A 15947-nucleotide genomic window follows, 5' to 3' on the forward strand; every position below is an offset into this window, starting at 1 on the left:
AATGCTGAAATGGTATTAATTCTGTTTCTATTAAGAGCAGATAAGTGAAAAAATTGTGTTTTTATCCCCATCATTAATCCACTTCAGTCTTGTCCTCTGAAGCCATTTACTCTCCTCCTTCCTATGCAAATTCAACAGTTCTACCCTCGAAAACTGCAACAGCTCCTTTTCTTGATTAAAAATCCCTCCACACTGTAACCTCCTCTCAAGATCATTTATCATGGCTTATAATTCTGAAATATCCTCATAAATCCCCTTATATTTATTCCTTGGCCACTTCTTGATAACCTGCTTAGTTCTTTGAAGCACTGAAAATAACCCCTACGAGCATTATCGTTCCTCAAATTTAGCAGTGAGTTTTCGACCTCCCTAGTAAACCCATCTTCCTCAAGCAAGTAATTGAAAAATCGAAATGGCTTAGGACCCCAATTCTTTTATTCTTCAAATTACAACACTGGATTGTGATCCGAGAGGGATTTAGGTAGCATTTTTTGGATCATTTTTGGAAAGTGATATAAAAAGAGACTACTTATTAGAAATCTATCAAGCTTTACCCAAGTTGGGGATTCTCTATTACTACACCATGTGAATCTTCCCCCTACTAACAATAAATCCATCAAATTGAAAAGCTGTACAAAGGATCTAAACAAATCCATGGAATGCCAATTCTGAGAAACTCCACATTTCTCCTCTGGAACCAAATAAGCATTGAAATCCCCCATATGCAAACAGGCAGATTCAAACTATGAACAAAACATGTTAACTCCCTGAAGAACTCCTCTTTATCAGCCTCTACAGATGGGTCGTAAACGTTAATAATAACACATTCAAAATTATTCTTCTTAAACTTCCCTGATAATGCCATAAATTTGTTCTGGTTATGCTTTGTACTGACCTCAAAAAAATTCTCATTCCACGAACACATTAAGCCACCCGCAGAACCATCAGCTGGAATAAAAGTACCACCTTTCAGCAAATTGCCCCCTAACTTCCTCCTTAATCCATTTTGAAAAACATTACGTTTTGTTTCCTGTAATAATAACAAGAACGTCTTCTCTCTATTTACCAGTCTTGCCACTGCTCTAATTTTCTCTCTTCTCCCAAGACCCCTGACATTCCATGTAATAATCTTTAATTCTGACATTTGAAGTGGATATTAATACACACCTAAATCCAACCAAAAAAGAGCCTTCATGTTCCCTTTACAGACTCCTTCATCTGCATCCTATAGATCTCTTCCTCTAAAATCTATTGCCCCCCTTTAAAAGTAATCCCCAACATGTCACAAACCTCCCTAGTAGCAGCTGCTTCGATTCTAGCTTCGACAGACTCTTGAGAAGACTGTGAAGTAGCCCTGATTTGTTCCAAAGACCCCTTGACTGCACTACTAAACACCCTTCTATATACTCTATCATAAAAGCTTATAGACACTTCACCCTCCAAGCACACACTTCCCGAATGACTAGGAACAATTCTTAACTTCCTCTGGTTCATTAAGCTTTTTGATCGAGAAGGAGCGTTAACAATATTTTCTGTGTTAGCTAAATAGCTCTCCTCTGCTAATTTTTTGCCCTCCATAATTATTCCAAAAGTAATTCCATCACTGTTTGCAATTATTCTGTCTCTTGCAGTCGAATTTGAGATGATGTCCTCAATTGGGCTGTCCAGATTATCCTCCATAACCATCTTCATCTTCTTAGGACCCACCATTTGAGCAACAGAAACACTACCCCTCTCTAAATATTTATGCGTCTGTGTATCAAAAGCAAAAACCCCATGTAGACTTCTCTGACCAGCAGAATGCTCTCTTTCGACCTCTTGTTCATCATAAACCAATTCCTTCTCCCCTCCTGTAATCATTTTCACAAACCTATTATCATCATCATCTGCAACTTTCATAGGATTGGCTGGAATGTAGTTGGGTTGAAGTATAAATTTCTCCCCAGTCCATTTAATATTGTAAGTTGGCCCAGTAGGACAAAATTTCTTAGTCGATATAAATGAAACCACATCATCAGATTGGGCCTTTTTATCCGGGTAAACTGTTTCTCTCAATCCTAGACCCACGTGACTCCCATTATGAGTTGTCCTATTTTCCAAAAATCCTGACAGCCCACAATTTGATGTTTCTGCTATTGATTTACTTGATGAAGAATGTCCCCTTCTTACTCCATTCACACCACTATCATGGCCATTATTCAACCAAGAGATGACTTTCAGCCTAGAATTCTCTGCTGTCTCATTTCTATCTGCTGCCATAGTTGAAAAACGACCATCCTCCTCGGACAGTGCGTACTCACTGTTCAACCTGTTAGAAAATTTTTCATCCGTCTTCCTCCCCAACTCTTCTGGTTAATTCACCACTGACCCCAAGAAAATCTTAACTTTGAACGATCTGCCATAAGACCCTAATGTAACCGTATCAGGGACATCAGAAGGACTCTCTACCCTGAGTAGAACTCTTGCCGACGAAAGATCTGATTTGTTCTTTGATTCTTCCTTTAAACATAAAAATTTTCCCCAACTCTCAGTAAGTTTTTCCAAGAACGCTTCGTTCCAGCACAAAAAAGGCAGTCCACACATATCTATCTGGCACAGAGCCATTGGAATTCCATTTTCATTCAGTACAGGAGCCAATCAATCGAAACAGAAGAACAACTCCTCCTTATTCTCTTATACGTATGAGAACTCATCAACCGAGTCGAAAGTGATGATGCAAGCCTTTCATGCATAACCCCATCTTGATACCTGGACACCGAATCCCTCAATCTCCAAAGTTTCCTTTATCGAATCATACTTGAAAGTTGATTTCATAATCCCTATTAATAAACGTTTAACCTATTCCGAATTGACAGACGGAATATGCATCTCCCACCATGCACATTTTGCTTTATACCCTCCTTATTTGTCCCTGACCTTGTTTCTTTTCTCAAGTTAAAATCGGACTTCACGACATCCTTGTACGATCTGCTATCCCTGAAGCTTTTCCACATCTCAACGTTCCTTCCATTACTTGAAGTATTCTTTTTACCTGACTTGAACTTCAACATCCTCTTCCCCTCAACAACTTCCCTCCTATTAGCCTTCTGATACTTATCAGCCCCTACAGATATTCTTCTCCCATCAAACCACTTCCCATTCACAAACTGGATTGCTTTCTTCCTACTATCCTCATCAGCAAATTGAACAAAAGCAAAAGTAGATGACTTGTAATTTGGTTTCTCTAAAAAAACGTGGAATGAAAATTCTCAGAATCTGACCACAAGGACTGAAGTAATCCTTTAACACACGTCTTGAAACCCTCTTACTCATATTATTAATGAACACGGTCCATTCTTAATAATCTGATGCACTCATTGACTTGAAAACTCGACAGGACCTCTGTCCCTAATTATTTGGTTTCTTCGTTTGAATTAAACATCAATTATGTTCACTTGTAGTCTTATTTGGTGATATAAAAAAGTCTTGGGTACCTCGAGTCTAAATCCCTCGAAAATAGACTTTTTGACCCAAAACAGACTGAAAGTATCGATACTAGCCAAGAGTGTTGATACTCCTGCAAAGGTTTCGATACTTTATATACGATAATTTTAAACATTTTGTTCTGCCTAGTTTCGATACTTTCTGGTTTTGACACTTTCTGGAAGTTTCGAAACTATGACCTAAAGTTTCGATACTCTTGAAAGAGTTTCGATACTTTTGCCCATAAAACACAATTTTACCCAGAAACGAAGAACAAGTATCGATACTATCCCTATAGTATCGATATTCTACCTGCAAAAGTCATAAAACAAGCACGGAAAACTTTATTTTTCAATCCTAAAGACCCTAGTGAGGTCCCCAAATATTCTTAAAGTCTTATGTGATATTAAGGTAGCATAACTATGGCTTAGAAACATGTTGAAAACATTAAACATAAAATCTACATGGAAGGCTAATAAACATGCTCATACTCAATTTTCAAGCTAAACTTCTTTTTAATAATCCTACAACTGGTATGGAAAAGCTAATATTGTGTTATCTGGATTCTTTGGATGCTAAAACACCTCTTGAATCAACTAAGATCCCACCTTTCTTTTATCCTCAGCCTTTGAACACACTCAACTTCTTTAACTATCAAGGTATGAAAAAATGAGTTATTTACTCAACTCGTGGCTCAATAAAATTTAAATACACTCCAACTCAAATCCTTCCTTAAAATGGCTTGAATCACTTGATTTCTAAGAACTCATAAAAACCTATTTTTGAAAATCTAAACCAAACCTTGAAATTTAGGGATCTAATGGAAGCTTAGGAGATGATGAATAGGTTTCTTACCTTGGTTTCTTCAATTTAGACTTGAAATCTCAAGGGCTCTCACCTCTTTGTTTAAGTGTGGGAGAGGAAAGTAAGAAGACAAGTGGAGATATTTTGGGTTTGGTTTTTACATGGAAATTTCTGGACAAGAAAGGTGTTTATAACCTTTAAAACAGCTGTCGAAACGATTTTTTCTTAAAAGTGAAAAAGTGAGATTTAAAAAAACCACATTAATTTTTGAATTATTCTCTTTCAAATGATTAAAAAAAATGCAGTTTAAAAGACCTCTCGTTTCGAAAATTTTTGAATTTCTTTACGATCGAAAAATACGGTTAGAAGAGTCGCCACCAATCTTTGATTAGGGTGTGATTGGGCACCAAAAAACGTTTCGTCATTTTAAGTAAAAATTAATTTTAATTAAAACAACAAATTGAGGTATGCGTTACCAAAAAAATGAGTTCGGGAGTCGATTACGTGTGGGGAAGGATTAGCACTCCCACAACGCCCTAAATCGGTACCTAATCGATTAATTAACGTCTTTGCAATGAACTTTACAAATTCGAATTTATTTTGATTTTTGATCCCATCAAATAAAAATGTAAATTTAAAACATTCAAAAGCACTCAAAATAATTAAATTAAAATTACCAAGTCGTTTTAGAAAGATAAAGAATGTTCGATTATTTACAAATATCGAGACCAGATCTTAAAGATATAACAACCTTTTCTCGATATATTTAAATAAACGAACATTTCTTTTTCTCTCGTTCCCAAATTTTAGGTGACGAATCATTTTTTTTGAGTTTCACTTTCGGGATACACTTTTATTTTAAAATCATTAAAAGCGGACCTCAAATCAGTTATGACTGCCCACTTCAACAATTTTAAATTAAAAGGGTATTACCCTTAGTCCGATTATGTAATAGGTCGAGTTATGCGCGTGAGGCTATCATGCAAATTATGCAAAATGATTTCAAGAAAACCTATACCTAGATAAATATACAAATGAATAAAAATGCCATGTCAAACAAACATAAGGACTGAAATGGAACGAGCCATAAATTTTAAAGTTAAAATCATAAATTTAGCATAAATAAAGTCCTAACATATAAAACCATCACATTCCATGTACCAAATTTGAAATAAATACCTAAACATATGTAGGACTGAAATTAAATTCACATAAAATAAAGGAACAAAATTACTAACATGAAAAATTCAGCCTAGGGATTCAAACGAAACATGCAAAAACATAGAAGCAAAATGCCTAAAATAACAAGAACTAAATGACACAACATTTGGGACTGAACTTAAATACACATAAAACTATGAAGATCAGATTAAAAATAAGATACTCTATTCATGGATTAAAATGAACTAAACCGAATAAATGCATGACTAACTAAGAAATAAATCCACAATTACATGCTGGACCAAAATGTAGATTTACAAAACCACATAGCAAATGTACAAACAAAGAATAATTCAAAACAACTATGTTCAAGGACTAAAATAGAACGTGCAAACACTTGAAAACCAAATGTGCAAACGAAAGAAAATGTATACCATATCATTCAGGACTAAAATAAAATGTATATGAAAGATGAAGTCCGAATTACAAAACAAACAAGACTCGATTGGGACCAAAATGGAAATCAACGGCAGAGGTGTAGTGACCTTAAAGAAATTATCCCTAAAATTATAATATAAAACCTACTTTAAACTAAACCTAACCCTCATTCTTCATATTTTCTTCTTCCTCACAGCCGCAATGCTCCCTTCTTCTCCCTCTCCATGCGCAGTTCTCACTTCTAACCCACAAACTCACACAGCCATCTCTCGACCACTCATCTCCTTGAACCCCCATGATAGTCACCAACGATGAAGCACCCGAACCGACCTAATGAGCCTAGACGCCTCCTTCCTCTCTAACCCTCAACCAAAACGAACAACCAATGCCGCCTATAGACTCCGACGAGGGCCTAAACCAGTAAGGTAAGCTAAGCTGAACCTTTCCTTTAACTTCTCTTCTGATTTTGCTTCTAGTCTAAACAAGATTTCAAACCGTATGAAACTAACATGACTTGGTGTTGAACCAATTTCAGACCATGAACTCGAGAACTTCGGACCCTAAACACCAAAGAAAAAATGAACCAAACGGGACCGAAACCCAACCTGGACGCAGCAAAACTGACCTTGACAATCAATCAAAACAGAACCAGAGGTAAATCTAACTGTCTATTTCTATCTTCCTTACCTTTAGTTTGTTTTTTTTTTTTGGTTTAGAAATAAAAAACACTCATACAAATTACTAGAATTTGAAATAAAGAGAGAATATACCAAAAGAATGGCTCTTTGCTTGTTATTGCTTTCCTGAAAAACGATGATTGTTACAATGCTTGACCTTGTAATATGGAAATATTGTTTTCCCCTATGCTCGAATTTCCTCACTGAATATTGATGGAATTTCTGCTTGATTAGTTTTGAATCGGACAGTAGAACCCCCTTTCTTTCTTTCTTTTTTCTTGTTTCTGGTCGTTTTTGTCCTGATCCTATGCTTTCTATTTTTTTTTATAATCCTCTGTTCTGTTCCCGTGAAGTATCTCCTTTCTGATGGTTTCCAGTAGTTAAAAAAAAACTTACCTCCCCTGTTCTTTTTTGCGTGTCCCACGTTTCTGGTAGTTAATTGAAAACTGATACTTTACGGTTTTCTTGACTGCTCAACATATCTCTCTCTATTGCTAACGGTTCCCCTCACGTTTTGGTGCTGCCTTGGTTATTATCTTTGTTTGCAGTCCTTTCATTTTCAGTTGGCAAACCGTTCATGCAGAGGCTGGGAAACATTGTTGCTGGAAGCTGAGCTCGGTTCTTAGTTGTTGGGCTGCCAGTTTGGCTTTGATCTCCCACCAATTGAGCACTTTGAGTTGGACCGGACAAATCAAGCATCTACAACAACTATTGGTAAATTGCTAACTTGGTCTCTCTCTTTTTTACCTCAATTTAAAACTATCACTTATCTTAATTTCTGGGCCTACCTTAGGCCCAATACTCTAAAGAATTAGTTTAATTTGACTTGGAAGAATCTAATGGGCTCTATTGGCGGGTTTCAGATTGATTAAAACTACTGACTCAAAAATCAGGGTATTACAATTCTCCCCTCCTAATAGGAAATTTTGTCCCCGAAATTTCTTCGATAAACATCTACTAGTAATCTCAATTACGAAGACATCTAATTCTAAGGGTTGGACACTAATTCAACTACGACGGTTACTAGAATAGGAAATAGGGTAAGGTTACTTGAGATCTCATCAGTTGCACCCTCCTCCACCTCCTGAGCTTTAATCGCAAACTGATGGGTTGCTACTCTCGGCTCCCCACTAGCTCCGGACTGAACTGCACCCCTACCAGCCTGACTAGATAAACTCCCTCCTCTCTGAAATCCTCTACCCCTTTGAACTGTTGGAGCTGACTGCTGGGACTACACTGAGCTTCTGGGAAATCTCGAAGAAAATGATCTAATGACCCACAACAGTAACAACATTGAGCCCCAAATTTGCAAACTCCTAGATGCTTCCTACCACAGTGAGAACAAATGGGATGAGAGGGCACTCTCGACGATCCTTCAACACTAACTTTTGGTGCAATAAAAAATGGTCTCCTACGCTGACTGGTCCTACCCCCTCCTCCGCTAGCACTCTGCATTGGTCGGCTAGTCTGGCCTGCCGAGGCTCCTGAGATTCTCTCGACCTCTTGGATGGCTGGATTGGTTCCACTGACACTGCCACTTCTCTACCCTGACCTGACGTGGTATCTTCTTCTACTGCTCTCCTGGCCACAACTCTCGATACTACTTTTTCCCTGGCGAACTAGCTCGGCGAAAACTCGGGGTGGATTGGCAGCTAAGTGAGTCAAGATATCCAGTCGAAGACCTTCTCTGAACTTTCGACAACGATGATACTTAGATGAAAAACTCTATTTTTCAATCCCAAAGACCTAGTGAGGTCCCCAAACATTCTTAAAGTCTTATGTGATATTAAGGGAGAAACATGCTGAAAACATTAAACATAAAATCTACCATGGAAGGCTAATAAACATGCTCATACTCAACTTTCAAGCTAAACTTCTTTCTAATGATCCTACAACTGGTATGGAAAAGCTAATATTGTATTAACTGGATTCTTTGGATTCTAAAACACCTCGAATCAACTAAGATCCGACCTTTCTTTTACCCTTAGCCTTTGAACACTCTTCAACTTCTTTAACTATCAAGGCATGAAAAAATGAGCTATTTACTCAACTAGAGGCTTGATAAAACTTAAATACACTCCTACAACTCAAATCCTTCCTTAAAATGGTTTGAATCACTTGATTTCTAAAAACCCATTTTTGAAAATCTAAACCAAACCTTGAAATTTAGGGCTCTAATGGAAGCTTAGGAGATGATGAATAGGTTTCTTACCTTGGTTTCTTCAATCTAGACTTGAAATCTCAAGGGCTCTCACCTCTTTGTTTAATCGTGGGAGAGGAAAGTAAGAAGAGAAGAGGAGATATTTTGGGTTTGGTTTTTCACGTGGAAATTTCTGGAGAAGAAAGGTGTTTATAACCTATAACAACTATAGGTAAATTGCTAACTTGGTCTCTCTCCTTTTTACCTCAATTTAAAACTATCACTTATCTTGGGCTTACCTTAGGCCAATACTCTAAAGAATTAGTCTAATTTGGCTTGGAAGAATCTAATGGGCTCTATTGGCGGGTTTCAGGTTGACTGAAACTACTGACCTGGAAATCGGGGTATTACACTTTGCCTATAACAGTTTGCACCAATTGTGGCTTCGTTTATGTTACACTGTTTTCTAATTGATAATCGAACTAAATAAATTCAATTTCATGTTTTAGATCTCTTCTTTAGCCTTGCTGATGTAAAATGCATTTTTTTTAATTTTTGTTTCTTTCGTCTTCTTTTCCATGTCTAGAGTTGTTGCTTATCTTTCTCGGGTCCTCAAGGCTGCATTCACTGCATTAGAGGGTCTTAACAAACAAGCATTCCTGACTGAACTGGTATGTTGTTTATAATTTGTCATTCCCTTGATTATTGTTTAGATATTTCCATGACTTTGAGTCTGCTAATTTAGTCTCTGTACAATCAATATTGAACAAATTACTTTCACTTTGCAAGATTGTTGTTCTATAGTTTATGAATTCATGGATGCTTGCACATATCAAGAACTTCATCCATTCAGTTGAAACAGTTTTTTAAGTGATGCATTCCTTGATAATTTTCAGCATTTTTGTTTTGTGTGGTATGTGCTAGATCTGCTTCGATGTGTAGTAAATTGGCTAGTTGTATTAGACTACTGGTGAAGGAGGTATCTGTTGAATCAAAGGCCATGGTGCCACCATGTAAGGACACATCGTGGTGAAACATGGAAGTTAGGACAACTATCAGTTCAAACAAATTTGCTCTAGAAACTTAGAAAATAATAGGCAATGGTGCCACTAGTTAATCACTTGTTCAAAGGACTAGTTAATCATTGGCATTACTCTCAAGATGTGAGTGACCTGATGTAAATATTTTCTCTATATTCTTTTAAGCACCAGACATATTAGGATCATGTGGTATTTATGTATCTTTCGACTATATTTTTTTGCTATTTATACCGTTTTGATAAGTTCTTATACCACATTCCGAAAGTAAACTGCTGATCATATTCATTTCAGGGAAATAACTTGTACAAAGGACTAATTAATCATTGGATGAAGTTCACTTTTAATCCCAGGTATTTTGCCTCGATTCAATTTCCAATTGCCTGTTGTTTTTAAACAGTGAAATAGCAACCGTTATTGCATATGGTTTTGAATGTGTACCATAGAAAATTGTGTAGGTGTGGTAGTGGTGCATATTTGTGGGAGTCTAAATTACAAACTGTTAATATAAGGTTAAAAAAGACGGTAATCAATTGTAATTAAAAAATTTATTAAGTGTGAAACTCTTTAGAGTAAGCTGGGTAATATTTTAGGTTATTGCGTTCTGCACAACAAATCATGTAAATTGCGTAACTATTCTAGTTGCATCCGTCAAGAAACCCATGTACATTCTCAATTGTTACCAAAATTATTACCAATTGTATAACTTTCTAGAGTAGATAGAGTAATATTTTAAGTTAAAACCCGTTACAAATTAATATTAGATTTTCCTGTCGCACAGTAGAACTACCGGCATATTCGTTTGCATGTCATTTTAATCTTGTGTGTATTCGTTTGCATGTCATTTTAATCTTGTGTGTATTCGTTTGCAGTGGAGGACTAAGACTGAAGCGTGACATAACAGAGTACGGAGAATTTGTGCGCAGTTTCAATGCCCCTGCTGTTGATGAGAAATTTGAACTGCTTGGCATGTAAGTTATTGCAATCGTCATTCACTGCAACTCTATTGTTTTTGGTCACTATTTTACAGATGAACAATTTTGTCTTCAGATTGGCCAATGTGTTCATTGTTGCTCCCGAAAGTCTCTCCTCTTTGTTTGAGGGTACCCCGAGCATCCGGAAAGACGCACAAAGGTAATGTTCTATCATCTGGATCTTCTTGTACTATCTGGTAGGTAGGTGATTGTTGTGCAGTGCAACAGGATGAACAAGAAAACCCTAGGTTAACAGTTTCACTTGAAATACATGTGAAGAAAGTCCAACATCTAGGGTTGTAAATGAGATAAGTTGAGTTCAAGAATTGTTGAGCTTAATTTGACTCAAAAAGTTCAAAGTTGAACTTGACTCAAAAGCTGCTAGTTAAAAATTGTCAAGCTCGACTCGAATTCGAAATAAAAAATTGAAACTCGACCCGAGCTCGAAAAAGACCTCGAAACATTCTCAAACTTGGTTGAAGCTCGAATTCAAACTCAAACCTAAACCTTTAAGTACATGAAAATCTTATAATGCATTTAAAAAAACATGTAAATGTTTAATGTTATTAATGATTTATTTTTTTATTTGTTTGTGAGCTTTTCAAGTCCAGTATCAAAAAATTCGCTTCGGCTCATTAAAAAATTGAGTTGAGTTCATTTAAATTAAAGTATTGATCAAGCTTTAACCGAATCGAACTCGAGTAGCTTGCGATATGTCTCGTCTTTTTTGTTTCGTTTCGTCTTATTTGTTTTGTTTGTGAAGGTTGCTAGTTTTAATTCGGGTAATTGTATTATTCAGGTTTATTCAGCTTAGAGACGACTACAAGAGTGCGAAACTAGCATCCAGGCTTAGCTCCTTATGGTCCAGTTGATGTCTCATCTTGCTGACCCCATAATATCAAGTCAAGAGCTAGCACCTGATTAGCCTTATTGATCTCATTGTTCGACTACATTGGATTCATTTTGTCGCCCTAATTCTATTCTATTTTCATCTTTCTTTCATAAGCTTTTGAGTTGGGGTCAATGTTTTAATAATGGGTTTGATGATTGAACTAATTGTATGCTTAATTTTTGGGTTCAATCAATAGTCAGTGGTTCCACTTAATTGCATTCCGATAATGGAAACAATGATTTCTATGAGAAAAATACAGTACGGTGAAAAATAACACTAGCAATTCATAAGCATATCAATAAATATTTTTTTCTTCCATTTTCACGGTTAATCCTAACGGTATATTTTTAATAATCTTAAATATATGTAAAATTAAATGAATTTGATGTAATGTAATTAGATTAGACACACACATATATTTCTCGATGAACGTTATTCTCTTTGTTATTTTATTTATTGTATCTTTAAATTTTTAAATTTAATTACTAAACTTTATACATTAGCTTTTTTTTTTTGGTCACGCTGCCGTATTCTTCCTATTTTGGAATAAACTGATGTAACTTGAAGAATCAAAGATAAAAGTTCAGAGAGTAGAAAGAAGAAAATAAATTGAAGGGAAAAGCACATATATTTTATTGACGTGTTGTTTAAATACAAAAATAAATAATATCCACCTAAAATCAAGCAACAACTGGATTTTTGACAAACAAACTCCTAAAATCTATAATAATAAGAAAATCAAATTTTAAAAATGAGAAAAATAGAAAGGTTGTTTTGACTAAAATTACAGCAGCTAAAGCACAACTCTAACACTCCTTGCTTTGGTTGCTGCAAACTCTTAATTTCTCTCTAAGAAATTCAAACTTGCTTCTTGATAGGGGCTATGTGAACATATCAGTTAGTTGAAGTTCAAATTTGTAGTACTTTACACCAACTAACCCTCCTTTTGCAATTTTTTTAAGAAAAAATAATTTGATATTGAAGTGCTTCATTTCTCCATGAAAAGATAGGATTACTAGAGATAAAAACTACAGCTTGATTATCAACGAACACTTTTGTGCATCCTTCTTGCTGCAGACTCAAATTCACCAAAACTTTTCTTCATCATAAAACTTGATTGACAACATCTCTAGCTGCAATAAATTCAGCTTTTGTTGTAGATTATGCCACTGCATTTTATTTTTTGCAATATCATGAGAACACAATCGAACTAAACTTGAAACAGTAACCTGAAGCGCTTTTCAAATTTTCAACTGAACCTCCCCAATCACTATCTAAATAACCTTGTAAAACATAATCATGACTTGCACAAAATTTGATTCCATACTCTAGTGTTCCTCTCACATATCTAAAGACTCTTTTAGCAACTCTAAGACGTGTTTCAGTTGCACAATTCATGAATCTAGATAATACACTTACAGAATATAAGATATCAGGTTTTATATTCGTTAAATACATCAAGCAACCGACTAGTCTTTTGTAAAAATTTTCATCGATTTTTTCAATTTCATCTACTTTGTTCAGCTTCTCCTTTTGAGAGTATCTACACTCTTGCATTCATCTATTTTGAATTTTTTTAGAATTTTCTTAGCATACTTCTTTTGACATATAAACACTTTTCAACTTTTGTGTTGTATCTCCATTCCCAAAAAGTAACTCATTTCTCTCTAATCCATCATCTCGAAGGTTTGCTTCATATCTTCTTTGAACTTTCTCACAAGTTCTTTATTGTTTCATGTGACCAACGAATCATCCACATATAATGAAACAACAACAAAATTGATTTCATCTCCTTAGATGTAGAGGGTAGCTTCATTAAGACTTCTTTTGAAACTCAGTTGTATTAAGCACTCATCAATTCTGCTATATCAAGCTCTTGACACATGTTTCAGTCCATACAATGCCTTATTGAGCATGTACACATTATCTTCATGCCCTTTCAATGTAAAACCTTCAGGTTGCTCGACATCGATTTCTTTCTCCAAGAAACCATTCAAGAATGTTGATGTAACATTAAGTTGATAGAGTTTCCAGCCCTTTTTTGTTGTTACAGCAAGTAACAACCTAATCGTATCGATTCTAGCAACAAAAACAAAAGTGTCAAAGACATCAACACCAAAAAATTGAGCATACCCTTTTACAATAATCCTAGCTTTATGCTTGTTGATTGAGCCATTGGAATTCATCTTGGTTCAAAATATCTACTTCACTCTAATCACTCTTCTATTAGTAGATCTTGTTACCAGCTTTCATGTTTTATTATTTTCAATCATGATGAGTTCATCCTTCATTATTGTAACCCATTTTAGATCTTTATCATATTCCCAAAAAAATGTTGATTCAAATAAAGCCACATTGCATCTTTGGTAAATATCATCAAGTCATCTTATACCTCTAACGGGTGTATCATCAATCGACTTATTTTTATTTAATTGCAATTTTATAATTTGATTAGATACCCCAATTATTTGTTTTTATAGCCAATTTCTCTCATCCTTCTCTATAAAATGAACATTTCTGCTTACCAAAATTTTCTTAGATTTTGGTTTGAAAATTTTCTTAGTCTTTTTAGATAATTTGTCCCTTTTAGTCCGAGGAACATAAACAAAGCACAAGCATCCAAATACTTTTGAGATTTTAAAAAGAATGTTTAAAACCACACCAGATTTCAAACGGGTTGAATTCACAACAGCTTTTGTATGAAGCCTGTTGAGAATAAAGAAAATGGTGTGAGCTGCCACTATCCAATATTCTATTGGTAAATTCTTCTCAAGCATCGAACATCTAGTCATTTCTATTACTATGTGATTCTTTCTCTCGCTGGCTTTATTTTGTTGTCAAGTGTGTGGAGTAGTAAGTTGATGTTCAATCCACACCTCTTCATAGAAAAGATTAAATTGATTAAAGGTATACTTCGTGCCATTATCAGATCTTAGGACTTAAATTTTGCATCCACTTTGAGTTTCAACAATTTCTTGAATTGCCAAAATACACCAGTAACTTATGACTCAAAACCTAAGGAAATAGATCTGGCATATTATAGAGTAGTTCTCAATGAAGTTAAAAAAATACCTATTTCCATTTAGAGATGGAGTATTTTGAGGAACAACCGCATCAATGTGCACCAATTATAATTTTTCAATAGCTTTCCAAGTTGATTACTTGAATGAAAGTCTCGACTACTTTGTTTCTTTGTAAGCTCAAGAATATGAAATTTCATATTCAATATAAGCGAGACCTTGAATTAATTCCTTTCTTTGCAAATTCACAACGACTGTATGATTGAAATATTCAAGCCTCTTGTGCCAAACTTCAGCATGGGATTTTATTGTTGAGAATACAACTTGTTCCTCCTCCAATGGATCAAGTACAAAGCTCTTTCTTCTAATTTTTACTTGGAACACATCATTGTCATTTACATCTTTAATTAAACATTGATTTGATTCAAAGATAACTTTAAAACCCTTTTGAATTAACGGGGCAATTCTTAATAAGTTTTGATTGATGTTAGGTACAAATAATACATCTTTGATAAATTTTGTACTTGAAATGCTTTTAATTGTAAATGTACATTCTCCTTGACTATAATGTACTCTTCATTTTCAATCTCTACTTTGGAAGCTACGGAAGTATCCAATTCTTCGAAGAGATAACAATCAAAATTTATGTGATTGGTATAACCACTGTCAATGAGCTATTTCTCACTTAAATGGAAGGCTGGAAGCAAGTGGCGACAAAGAGTTGCTCTTCCTCTTATTCGTCGATAATTTAAGCAACATTCATTTTCTGCAAATTCACTTGTGTGATAACTTTTGTTGAGTATTGCTTTTGTAAATTCTTTGATGTCCAATATTTAAACATTTTTACATTGTTGGTCTGGCTTTCTCCAGCATTTGAAAGGGAATTACTCTTTCTACTACAATGTCTACGATGAGGAAAATCATATTTTGTTCTTGTATTTATATTGGAAATATCAAAACTTGAATTTTTCTTGTCCTTCTCATATTTCTTCCTTTTTTTGCTTGATTATATTGTGCTTTCACGGCTAATGCACCTTCAATAGACCCTTCAAATCTCATTAGTATTCTATGCTCTTGTGCTTGCAAAGCCTTCATCAATTCTGCCAAGGTAACATTTGAAAAATCCTTGGTGTTTTCTGTTATCACCATTTTTTGGCATTATATTATTATCATTATTAATTACAAAAAAAAATGGAAAAATGGAAAAAGAAAAAGAAAAAAATAGACATAATCCCTTAATATTCGCCCAGTTACTGCCACCATCTCTCTGCCCTCTTTGCTGCTACCACTACCCTCACTGCTGCCGACACCAACACCAGGCGCCTGATCCACCGAACAAGCC

The 15947-nt window shown here is 35.2% G+C and overlaps 1 protein-coding gene across 2 annotated transcripts in view; it reads left to right on the plus strand.

Annotated features, from left to right (window-relative positions):
* LOC120124910 (exocyst complex component SEC10b-like) overlaps positions 1-11808 on the plus strand; it is a 43691-nt gene extending 31883 nt beyond the window's left edge. The window contains exons 23-27 of one of the 2 annotated variants that reach the window (XM_039143468.1): positions 9269-9353; positions 10014-10072; positions 10592-10690; positions 10770-10853; positions 11493-11805. In XM_039143468.1, the coding sequence (XP_038999399.1) occupies positions 9269-9353; positions 10014-10072; positions 10592-10690; positions 10770-10853; positions 11493-11565 (400 nt within the window). In that variant the 3' untranslated portion in view covers positions 11566-11805. Of the gene's footprint in view, positions 1-9268; positions 9354-10013; positions 10073-10591; positions 10691-10769; positions 10854-11492 lie in introns of both variants that reach the window. The other variant, XM_039143467.1, reaches the window with a different exon arrangement.
* Positions 11809-15947: the final 4139 nt, after the last annotated feature.

The sequence above is a fragment of the Hibiscus syriacus genome, unplaced genomic scaffold, assembly GCF_006381635.1.
Source record: "Hibiscus syriacus cultivar Baekdansim isolate YM2019G1 unplaced genomic scaffold, ASM638163v2 tig00110429_pilon, whole genome shotgun sequence".
In the NCBI taxonomy this organism is placed as follows: Eukaryota; Viridiplantae; Streptophyta; class Magnoliopsida; order Malvales; family Malvaceae; genus Hibiscus; species Hibiscus syriacus.